The sequence below is a fragment of the Sinocyclocheilus anshuiensis genome, unplaced genomic scaffold (genome assembly GCF_001515605.1).
Source record: "Sinocyclocheilus anshuiensis isolate Anshui unplaced genomic scaffold, SAMN03320099.WGS_v1.1 scaffold124, whole genome shotgun sequence".
NCBI lineage: Eukaryota > Metazoa > Chordata > Actinopteri > Cypriniformes > Cyprinidae > Sinocyclocheilus > Sinocyclocheilus anshuiensis.
Window position 1 is genome coordinate 1,297,179 of NW_015554082.1, and position 12,472 is coordinate 1,309,650.

Below are 12,472 nucleotides of genomic sequence, written 5' to 3' on the forward strand. Positions count from 1 at the left end.
TAATATAATATAATATAATATAATATAATATAATATAATAATGTTGGAGTGACCTATCACCTTAAAGGGATAGTTCACCCAAAAATTTTAATTGCCCCATGATTTACTCATCCTACGTGTACTGCATTAAGCTAACTGAGACTTGTTATAGCACTTGCATATCATTGCTCTTTTGTTGATTTTGATTGCTTCCATTGTCCTCGTCTGCTAAATGTCTAAATGTTAATACAGTCGGAGTTACTGTATATGAAAAATGTCCTGGCTCTTCCAAGCTTTATAATGGCAGTGAATGGGGGTTGAGATTTTGAAGTCCAAAAAAGTGCATCCACCCATCATAAAAAGTGCTCCACACAGCTCTGGGGGGCCTTCTGAAGCAAATTTATGCATTTGTGTAAGAAAAATGTCCATATTTAAAACTTTATAAACCATAATCTCTAGCCTCTGCTAACTGTCATACGTGTGTGTTCACGAGAGAGTGGTGTTCCAGCCAATGACGTAGGACATAGGTGTTTTCTTCAGAAGGTCTTTATTAACCCCCTGAAGCCGTGTTGAGTAATTTTTTGGGTTTCAGTCTCGACCCCCATTCACTGCCATTATAATCAGGGGTGCACATACTTTTTTCAGCCTGGTTCTCATAAGAGCACCTGGAGATTTGTTTGATCCTCACACTGCACAGAGTATGACCCATTAAATATAACTATAAAAAATGTAATTAATAGTAGTGATAATAATAATATTGCTCTTCATTTATTTAGGTTTTTTTAAAATACTCTCTAAAAAATCCTGGGTTATTTTTTTTACTCAAATGCTGGGTTGAGTCTTTTGGGTCATTTTTTGGGTTCTTTTTTAAGTGTTTGGGTAGTTTTTGTGTTACCCAGCTCCTGGGTCAAATGTAACAGCCCAATGTTTGGGTAGTTCCCTTTCGATACTTCACTCGTACTGTGTCTTGCTTAAGACGCATATGGGAAAAAAGCCTTTTTTCTCTTGAACTGAAGCCTTTTCATTCACGCAGTGAAACTGCACGGCCATTGGTTCGTGCAGTGCTTAAAAAACGAACCAATGGCTCGGCAGCAGAGCTGCACCCGCCTATGGCGACGAAACCCGCCAAAGCCCGCCAGAATGGGCGGGGCATCTGGCTATATAAGCGGGCGCTCGCCACAGGATTCTCAGATTTCTTCTCCTTCAGCGACGACTCTACGTCCTCAAGCTGATCCGAAATCGGGACCTCTCAGCACGGCTGACCTGCTTCTCCGCCGCTCCAGCGACACAGCAGTTCCGGTCCGGTTCCCCTGCCGCCATCCGGCGACTTCTAAAAGAGCTTCTAAAATTCCTGCCGGGGCGCCGCCAGGCCCCTCGTCAGCGTGCTTCTCCGTCCTCCGTTATACTTCTGGTAAGTATAGGTCCACGACGAGCTCACCAGATCGTGGCGCGCTCCCTACTCCGCCCGCCTCCGTACTGCTTCTTCATCCGCCCTCACTTCCATCGACGGCGCTGAACGCTACCCTCAGGGATCTGAGGAGTGCGACCGACCTGGCTCGAGGTTCTCGAGCACCATTTATGGTTGATGCTGATGGAGATTAAGGACGCGGATAAGATCCCCTTCCTCGATGCTCCAGTCTCTCCCAAAGGCCTTTTCGGCCCGGCGGTCGAAGGATTCGCTGAGCGCTTCACGGAGGCACAGAAATCGTCCCAGGCTATGCGACATTTCCTGCCTAAGCGTTCCAGCTCCGCTGCTGCCTCAGCTCGCCCTAAATCTGTGCCGACTCAGCAGCCTGCGAAACCAGCACATGCCGCCCCCGCTGTTCAGCCCGCTAAAGCTCAGCAGACGCGGGGACGCTCTCGCTCGGCCAAACGCTACCCTCCTACTAAGCTCCAGGGACCCCGACCCAAGATTGCGTTGGACCCGGCGCCTCAGGCATCATCCTGTTCCGGGAGACAGGAAGAGGATGGGGTCAGATCTCGCCATGGTTAAAAGTAACCAGCTCTGTCTTGTCTGTCAGCTCATTGTCAGTGTCCTCTTTCCTCCATGATGTATTTTTCAATGCGTGAGAACATGATGTATGGCATAAAAGTGGCCATGGTTTGTCGGACGTAGCAACAGTAACTAAGGGGGGCAGGTCTTTGTGAAAGGTCAATTTAGAGTAGGGAGAGGTTGCTGGCTCATGTTCTGAGATAACAACATGAACATCTTTCTTATAGTAGAAAATGACATCTGGAGTTTGTGCTAGAGTGCAGGGTCAGAATTAACATGCTGCCTATGGTGAGCGTTTATTTTACTTTGCTTGGCAGTGGAATCTGGCAGAATAGATTTAAATAGTTATTAATAAATAAATAATAAATTACTAATAAATGCATAATTACCAAACTAAAATTACATGCTCTGAATTATTTATTTATTTTTTGCATTTTTTCTCATATTGTACAAAGATTAAACATAAACCATCTGAAATGACCCAAATTGCATAAACATCTATTCCAAATTATACTAAAATAAGATATGTTATGTATATAAACCATCAATTGAATATAAAAGCACAAAAACTGCCAATCTGGGACATATATCTATAATGCAATACACTCTGCATTGGTCGCACCACATGATATTTTCAAATTTAGTCAAAATTTACCAGCACAGAATTGGCCACCTAAACAAAACAAGCTAGTTTCCCACAAAAGGTCACTATGAAATTTATAATGAAAATAAATACTTGCAGAAATAACTTAATATTCATTGTTTTTTGAGGTCATACCACATGATATCCAAATGTGGTAACTACATACCAGCCGTTAAAAAGGTTATTTTTTTCCAAATTTGAAAGAGACTTATAAACCTGCTTGATGCTTCCATGGGTCCTTAGCAAATTGGTATATGATGCAAAATCCTATCTTTGAATGGATTTCTACATAAAAGTCCCAAAATGGTAGTTTCATGATGGTCGCACCACATGATATTTCATAAAATGGAAATCATCGGACAAAGTTTGTTTGTATATTATGATGGAAATATAAATACAAATGCTTTGCAATTTTACACAAGATTACAAAACACTTTGTAAATCATGCCAAATAGTGCATACAATTAATCTGAATACATTTAGGGTAATTTCAAAGATGTTTACAAAAAAAAGTTATGGCCGGACGGTCGGAGCACATGATATTTTGACACTTTGAATAACAGAAAAATTACAAATAACTAATGTTTTTTGAAAAGTTAAAGTGAGTTCATACATGGGAGAGGTCCTTCATATATATGGCATCTTTTTTATGCATTTAAACCAATTTTTAACTGAAAAAAATGCAATCAGACAGAAAATGTAGGCATCACGTCATTGACCCATTTATCATGCAAACCAGTGGTTGTGGAGTATTTTACAAAAGTTTAGAGGATTGAAGTTAATCTGTAAACTGTATTTCATGTATAAAGTAAAAAAAAATAAGCTAGTATTATAATAAAAATTAATCAACCCATTAGCTGGGTTAAATCATTCCATTATGATGGGTTAAATAACCAACCCAATTTGCTGGGTAAAATTAACCCCAAATGTGTTCTGTCCTATATTTACCCAGTCCGTGGGTTAAGAACTACCCAAATTGGGTTAAATAAACAAAATAATAAAAATACAAATTTTTTTTAGTAAACTTAAAAATAAAATGCTAATATTTACTCCTTTTTATACATATGAATTTTCATCATTTTCAAACTTGCCGGCAAGTAAGTATATGTGCTGCCGGGTTTAGCACTGCTGAGTGAAGAGTGTCAGTGAATGAAATGTCACAGTTTTGCATTGTGCTTTTAAAACAGCAGCAAATAGCCTAGATTTATGCTTTCAGTTAGAATGGAAATCGTATACAGTATTAAAGTTAGTCGATCTAAAATGGTAATTGTGCATTAACAGCTGTCAACCATGTCGGTACGCAAATGAGTAGTCTGAACTTATTTACACAGCGCATTTTTTATTTTGGTCACACATGCGCACCTGCGTACCACTTATGTGCACCCCTAATTGTAAAGATTGGAAAAGCCAGGACATTTTTAAAATAACTCCGATTGTATTTGTCTGAAAGAAGAAAGTCATATACACCTAGGATGGCTTAAGGGTGAGTAAATTATGGGGTTATTTAAATTTTTGGGTGAACTATCCCTTTAAGGTTAGAGTTAGGGTCTTAAGTGGGTCAGTCCCATTTTGTAACGAACAAAGATAAGTGTAAACAAATATAATCAACCATATTCTATAAAATAGACTGAATCAAAATGCATGATGGATTCTCTCTTGGTTGAATGGCAAACACAGTGTTTTTAAGGGAATTTTAGTGGCTATCAGGGTTGTTATGGTGGGAGCAGCTTTTCTGTCAATCTCTTTCTATTTCTAAAGTCTTAAACGCTCACCTAGAGATCTGGTGACCAGCAAACAGCAGCAGAGCAGTGAGCACATACAGGTAGAGCTGCACCAGGTGCTGTCGGGGCAGGGTGAGCAGAACCAGACTCAGAATGTAGCCTGAAAGACAGAGGGATAAAGAATGAGACCGCTGTTAGACCGCTATGTGAGGATGCTGTCAAGCACACAGAAGGGCCTCTGAGGCCACATCTCTCTCAATATTTCTCAGACCAGCAGAGAGAGTCCATTCACTCAGACTGTCAAAGGAGGTCACACATCCAGAGCTCACTGACTGAATCCGGATATCCAATTCATTGATAGTCACACCTGCATAAAGAGTCTTTGGCTATGCTCAGAACAGAATACTAGCATACTGTTCAGTGTGCAGAATATACCACTACCTACTATTAAAAAAAAAATGCATATGAAGCAAACAGCATGCAAAATGCAAATATAAAAAGTCTACATTGTTTACACATTTACTTTGCATTTTTAAAGGGGTCATATGACGTTGCTAAAAAGAACGATATGTTGTGTATTTGGTGTAATGCAATGTGTTTATGCGGTTTAAGGTTCAAAAAACACATTATTAAAAATATTTTTTCTTTTATTCCATGGATTTTACCCATTTACCTCCACTTGTTCCCATTGTTTTTCTGCAACCACTATGCGCGCGCAGCTGCAAGTGATGTAACTTTGACGTCTACTCTGAATTGGTCTATAGACCAATTACCGGTTTGTAAACATTCAGGATGCGCGCGCATCATGAGACTTTATTCTCGCAATTCCGAGATTATATCTCACAATTTTAATAAGGAAAAACAACTCGTCATTCTCTCTTTTCCCCTCGGCTCTTCTGGCTTTTTTTCCCTCAGATTTGACAAACTCACTATTTTTGAGTTAAGTCCAGTTATAAAGTCCGAATTAGGAGATATAGCGCAGCTGCAAGTGACGTAACTGTGACGTCTACTCTAAATTTGTCTATAAAAACAGCCTTTGTGCACATACGCATTGTAGGCTACTCTGCAGGTTTGGGAAACAGTCCTCCATAAAATGCGCTGCACACTAGTGTTGGGCGATATGCTAAATTTTCATATCGTCCTATCATCAGTTTGTGAGATCGCCGATACACGATATTATCGTGCTAATTTATGTAATTATTTACTTAGTTTCATTGCGAGAAAGTGAACCAACTCCAGCGTAAGGATAAAAGCAGCCTAATGTTTTTAATAAGACTGAATTTGTATTTAACATGATAACAAATGAATAGACCGTTTTAGGAGGGTGTGGACAAGTCTTAGTTTTTTTTTAAAGAATATCTCTTTGGGTTTCAGACTTTAGTCTTTGCAACTTTAGGGATCTCATCTATGCATGAACAGCTTGTAACACTCCAAAGAGAAAGGACAATTTGAAATTGCATTATATGACCCCTTTAATTTAGTTCAGTTATCAGTCTCTAAAATTGTAATAACTTATTTGGCAGTCTGATGTGCATATTTAGTCAGATCATGTAAAAAAAATCATGTTAGTCGTGCTGATTTTGAAAATTACTAGCCTACATCATTAATGTATAAGCTAAAAATAATGATGACATTTAGACCAGCCCCATTTCAAATGTGTGATTTAGCTTTTATACAAGAGTAACTTACATTGTAAACCTGAAATTGACAACTACAAAATCTATTGCGTTTGTGTATGAATCAGTGTTTCTGAACAAATCAGTTGAGTGAATAATTAGATGACTCATTAATACACAGTTACATGTTTCGTTGCTAAATTAATCAGTATTTTTGAACTAAGCAGGTGAGTCAATAATTCATTCACTCAAAAGGCAATCACTTGTCGCCACCTACTAAAATTATAGAAAGATGTAACCTGCAGAAATCGTCACTTAATATTCTCAACATAATGCACTAATACACAAACTGACTGGAATATACTGACAGTCTCTTCTGGAAAGCACAAAAAGAAACTATCGGAGTGATATAGTGACAAGTCCCAGTGCTGTTGAACTGGCACTCTTGAAGCACCGATTAGCCAATAAAATTCGAGGACTGGAACTAACTACTGTTTAATGTACTGTACATTTTTGTAACTAGTAGATCATCAGGTTATTTTAGGCATACAGAAAATGTGCAGCATAACAGTGCAAGTTGGATGCTGTTTTGAGCCTACTGTATGTTATGGTCATCAATGAGAAAACAGAAATAGTAGGCAACACAATTTCAACATGAGATTTAGGTTATTGGAATGCTTGCATTAGACATTTACCTAACAAAACGCCTTCTAACGGTGCAATATTTCCTGAAAAAAAGTGCTTTCAAATGTAAATACATTCAGTATTATACGTCATAACGAACAAGGGTATTGTAGTATATGATTCAGCCTCCAGTCTGACATTCACTGGCTCACGCTGACGTGTCTGTGTGTTCATACGAGTGTGTGTAGACAGGATGAGGCGGGAGATTAAGGCTTTAGCCATGCACAGATTAAGCTCTCATTACTCCACTGCCAAACCCTCTTGATCCCTCCTGTTGCGTAACTGTTTATCTGACGTTCAACACTCATCCTCACCAGTTCACTTCTGCCATTCACAAATATAAAAACATGCACCATGCACCATACTCCACTGTCTAGAACACAGGAGAAATACAACACAGTGGAAATATTCTACTTGGATTGAAGACACAAAGTTTATCTCAGTACTGATTAATGTGAAGTATGCTGACACACTAGCTTGAACCAATGCAATTACCTGGGAATAAAGTTAGCGCTGAAATATGAGGAAGCTCTCGCCAGGTCAAAGAGCAGAGGACTTGGCCAGGTTTGTGGCTGGATAAAATGTTGAAAGACAGCTCATATATAGGCAGTAAAGACGGAAAGTGCCCGTGATCTTGCTGACAGTAGATGTTCTCCATGTCTCAATTTAACCTCTCTGCTGTAGTGTTTTCAGCCAAAACAAACTCTCTGTAATCTATCTTCTCCTATATATATATGTATCGTTAAAAAGGGTTGGATGGACAATGCTCCGTTTCCTCAATATAATCATAGGGCTAAAGCCCAGAATATATATATAATAACAAAAAGTGGAGTTGTTCTGCAGAAATGTCATCTCCTAGTGTTAAGGAAGGCCATCTCTATTAGTTCTAATAGCCCTGCAGTGTCATATTTTGAAACCGAAGTGTTGAACAGACAGGACAGGCCTATTTTTTCCACTTCATTATAGTGCAAAATCCACAGGAGCTTCTCAGGGCCAGGTGGTTTTTCTTAACACTAACACAAACCCAGCAAGCCTGAGATTAAAGAAGTCCACCAAAGTTTCTCCTGACAGCAGCACTTTTCACCTGTGGGAGCTAATGTACTTGGACTCCGTCCCCCATTCAGCAGGGGGTCCTGAGGGTACTGTAGCACAACCAACACTGGACAAGTTACACCTGCAAAACAAAGCTGCAGCCAAGAACAGAAGCTGCTGAATCTCTATTAAACAGAACACCAGTAACAGTCCTATTAGCGGTAGCTCTGAAATGTCAACACCTAGTCAGTCATTGCTTCTAAGCAAAGGCTAATAAAGCGCACTGCAGAGATGGAAAATGGAATTATTTTCTGCTGCTTTGTTTGTGTAATATCCGAGAAAAACAAATCATGCCTGTTTGTTGTAAATTATTCATTTATTGTTGTGAATCTACTACATGTGGGTATTTTAGACAGTTATTGTGGAAAGAGAATGTTATGTTTAATAAAAAGGTGAATGTCATAAAAAGAAAAAATCATTTAAAAATAAGTTTAAAACGTGCAGCATTTTCAAAAATGTAATCTTTGATTTATTTTGGTTTCATATGTATTTATTAGGGTTTCATAAACTTAATTTAAAATATATTTAATTTTTACAAAATTGTTTTAACAAATATAATGAAGGAATGAAGGAATAATTCATAAACATTACAATATTGTAGAGATTTTTTATTCAGTATGTTTCTGAATGTTGTTTCCATATGACTGATTCAATGGACAAAAGATTTGTAACATCAATATGCAAAGTAGCAGTTTTAAGGAAATATTAATAAACAAGTCAAAAATAATGAAAATATTAAAAAAAAGTTGAATGTTAATACAGTCAAGTCAAGTCACTGTATGAATTATTAGATAACAAACAATGAGCATAATGCCATTGGCACAAATTACAATGTGTATTCATTCAAAACAATTACTTTTTATCCTGTAAACTAAATGTACATAAACAGCGTGCCGTATTGTTTTGCAATTTGCTGGGTGGTAGTCTGTGTTCTAGAGTCATTACCAGAAGCTGCCATACTTATTGTACAAACACATCCGCATGTAACCTCAAAAGCCTCCTCTCCAGGGTAAATAACAGCCACATGGGCATAGCGCATGACCACACACACACATACAGACAAATCAGGGTCATTAGGGTTTGTTCCTTTGGGTACTACACAAACATCTGCTCCAAAAGCCCGTTTTCATGGAGTCTGTGGCTTTAATTAAAGTTTATAAACCCTTAAAACATGGGGTTATGTGGGTGAAGTTGTACTAAAGTCTCTTACAAACAAGACGAAATGAAACCTAAAAACATGCTCTAGAAGTTGGAAACCCTTTCAGATAGAAAAACAAAAATAAAGTAATTCGCAACAAAAAGAGTTTCACAAACATCAACACAGCACGATCCTTGTGAATAACTCATGAGATGCATGTGTTGGGATGTGTGCAGCAGATGAATGCTGCACACATTCAGATGTGTGGATGCTGCGCTCCACTGAGTCTTTTTAAAACTCAGGACAGGGGGCTGAGAGAGACCTGTGGCCTGAATCAGTCGACTCTGACTGCCATTGTTAGCAGGACCACAGGGTAAATAAACAGCGAGAAATAGGTTTGAATGGGTTATTTTCATTTGATTTTTCTTTTGCATTTGAGGTTTTTGCCAGCTCATTTAAGTTTTTTCCATTTTTCACTCAATCATCTTTGCTGCCTGTGCCACCATTACTCAAATGAGTGGCAATCTGGAGTAATGTAATGAACAGACCACCTGGCTGACCTCTAGAACAAAGCTTCTCTCCTATTCCAATTGCAAAGAATCTTCAAAGACTTCTTGGCTGCCCTGAACTATAACAAACCATGCTTTCTGTAGCTCAAACAGTACAAAGCCAAGGTCATGGGTTCAACTTCTAGGGAAAGCAAGAACTGATAAAATGTACATTTCTTAACAGCATACAGTCATGGCCAAAGGTTTTGGCAGTGACATAAATTTTGTGTTTTGCAAAGTTTGCTGCTTAAGCTGTTGTGGTGTTCATTCACATTGTTTCTAGATTATTGTGTAGAGTAATCAGTTGCATTTTAAATAATTGCTAAAAGTAGGGCTGAGCGATATGGCCAAAATAATTATCACGATAATCTTTTTTTTTTTCATATCAGTCGATATCGATAATTATCACGATAAATGTAAAATCTTTCAAGTTTAAAGCCAGATTTTTGCTCCGCAGTGAAAGTTGTAGAAACCAGACCATTAATTTTCCTTAACAAAATAAATATCTAAATAGAAAAATGTATTTCTTAGTTTCTGCATGTTCTAATGAGTGATATTGTTTCAAATCAAGAAACAGGTTTGGGTTGCCTGATAATATTAATAATAATAATATCACTTTTTGTCTCTTAGAAATGCACATTTGATAGTAGCTTGAGTTAGGATGCAGAGGTAAATTTTTGTTCATTATCAAAATTAGTAACATCTGTAAAAATTGTAGCATCCTCAGTTTTATATGGTTAAATTTATTCTGACCAAGTTTTTATTTATTTATTTTTTTAAATTAAGCATTGGTCTCCCATAGTAGCATACATTTAAATCATGATAAACACAGTTAAAACTAGAGCCCGACCGATATATCGTTTTGCCGATATTATCGGCCGATATGAGCCTGTCGCCGATATATCATTATCAGCGAATATGCCGCCGATATTAATTTTTTTTTTACAGAACATATAACGCAGATAAAATGCTTTTAAAAATACTTAAAAATTACTTAGTTTGTCCAGCAGAGTGCGCTCCATTGTTTGCTACTGGCGACCTGGATGAAACGCTTTAAAGCTTAAGTCTATGGAAAACCATTGAAACTTTGAACGGCCATATCTCCGTAATGGGGGATCGGGGGATCCCTTCAGCTCGAGGAACTCTCTCGAACGCGAATCGAGTGTACGTCTAGAGGCCCGCTTTCGAATGAGACCACATCAGTTACTGTAGAAGATTTGTCGCCTCGCGCCACTTCCCGTAATGGGTTCTCTTGGTGCAGACGCGGCTTTAGATACGGATTAATCGGCTGATTAGGCTGGAAATATCCAGAATTAGATCAAACAAAAGGTGTCCAATGGGAATGGAGCTAGTGAAAAAAATATTTGACAAAATTTCAATTTAAAATTCTTCATAACAAATTTTAAGAAGTTAAAAGTTAAGAAAGAATGAAATTAGCCTGTAGGCTATAGATCTATAGGCAAATTTTCTTAACTTTTATTAGACTGCAGATCAGAAAAAAAAAATTCTTGATAATCTTTAAAATGAGAGAAATCACTGACATAATTTAGGCTACTTTCATCGACTGCAGAGAATTAAATGAAAAACAAGAAATAAATCACAACAAGAATAATAGTTTTTTCTTGTAATCAAGAAAAAATATTTGACAAAATTTCAAAATGAATGCTGAATGATATTTGACAGTGAACGCACCTCCACTGCATTTGACAATCGTTGTTGTCAGTCGCAAATATTAAACATGTTTTAGGCTATAATGCATGGCGTGTGTGTCACTAGCTCCGTTCCCATGGACACCTTTTGTTTGATCTAATTCTGGATATTTCCAGCCTAAAACGTGTGATTAATCAGCTGATTAATCCATATCTAAAGCCGTGTCTACACCAAGAGAACCCATTACGGGAAGTGGCGCGAGGCGACAAATCTTCTACAGTAACTGATGTCTCCTTCTATCCCGAATCTTTGAAACATGCGTTGTATGCGTTGAAAATTAAACCTAAAAAAACTGCGCACATAAGAAAGCAATTGCACGCTTCCCAGCCGAAACAACCCCCCCCGTGAAATTGAAATAATAACCTGTGATATAAGATTTTGGCCATATTGCCCATCTAAATCATACATCCCACACTATCAACAGGCACGTCATGTAGGCTACACTTCTTGTACTTCGTTTGGGCACCACAATGTGTCACTGTGGCTTCAAAGCATAGCCCTCGCCTACTCTGGCTCGATTGCTATTCCTGAGGTAAAACACACCCTCCTCATTACCCTATGGACAAAGAAATGTAAAAATAAATAAATGTGAAAATAAATAAATGTAAAAATAAATAAATGTGAAAATAAATAAAGAAAGAAAGAAATACGTAAATAAATACATAAATGTGAAAATAAATAAAAGTGGAAATAAATAAATGTGTAAATAAATAAAAGAAAAAATAAATAAATGTGGAACTTTTTTTTTAAATACATAAGGGAAAAAAATTATAAATAATTATTTATTTTTGCTTTTTTACTTTTCTTTGTATATTTATTTATATATTTATTTATTTATATTTGCTTTTTTACATTTCTTTGTGCATTTATTTATTTATTTCTAATTAAGTCAGCTTTGGCATTCCATATGCTTAATGCTCGCGTGACCGAGTAAACACATCTGCTCTAGTGAGCTAGCGCCGGCGGCAGTTTGAACTTTGATCCGAGCGGATAAACGGTCCGTGTGGCGCGACTCATTTGAATCACAAAGAATTGCACAAAAAAATGTAAAAAAGCAAATATAAATAAATAAATATATAAATAAATATACAAAGAAAAGTAAAAAAGCAAAAAAGCTGTTTCGTTCCTCTTTTGGTGCATAAACATTATATAGAACATTTATCAAACTTTTCATATCGTTTTATCGAGGAAAATTATATTGTGATAATTATCGTTATCGAATTATCGCACAGCCCTAGCTAAAAGCTTAATTGGCCAAAAAATTAACGTTTCACAAAAAAAAAATCACTGTTTTTTGATCCTGACACAAAATGACCAGCTAACATTAATTGACTAATCATATCAGCAG

At 37.3% G+C, this 12,472-nt stretch overlaps 1 protein-coding gene across 3 annotated transcripts in view; it reads right to left on the reverse strand.

Moving 5' to 3' along the window:
• Positions 1-12,472, reverse strand: part of LOC107669103 (RING finger protein 145-like) — a 47,119-nt gene that overhangs the window by 22,978 nt on the left and 11,669 nt on the right. For all 3 annotated transcript variants that reach the window (XM_016461221.1, XM_016461222.1, XM_016461220.1), the window contains one exon: positions 4,388-4,496. In XM_016461221.1, coding sequence (XP_016316707.1) covers positions 4,388-4,496 — 109 coding nt within the window. The remainder of the gene's footprint in view (positions 1-4,387; positions 4,497-12,472) is intronic.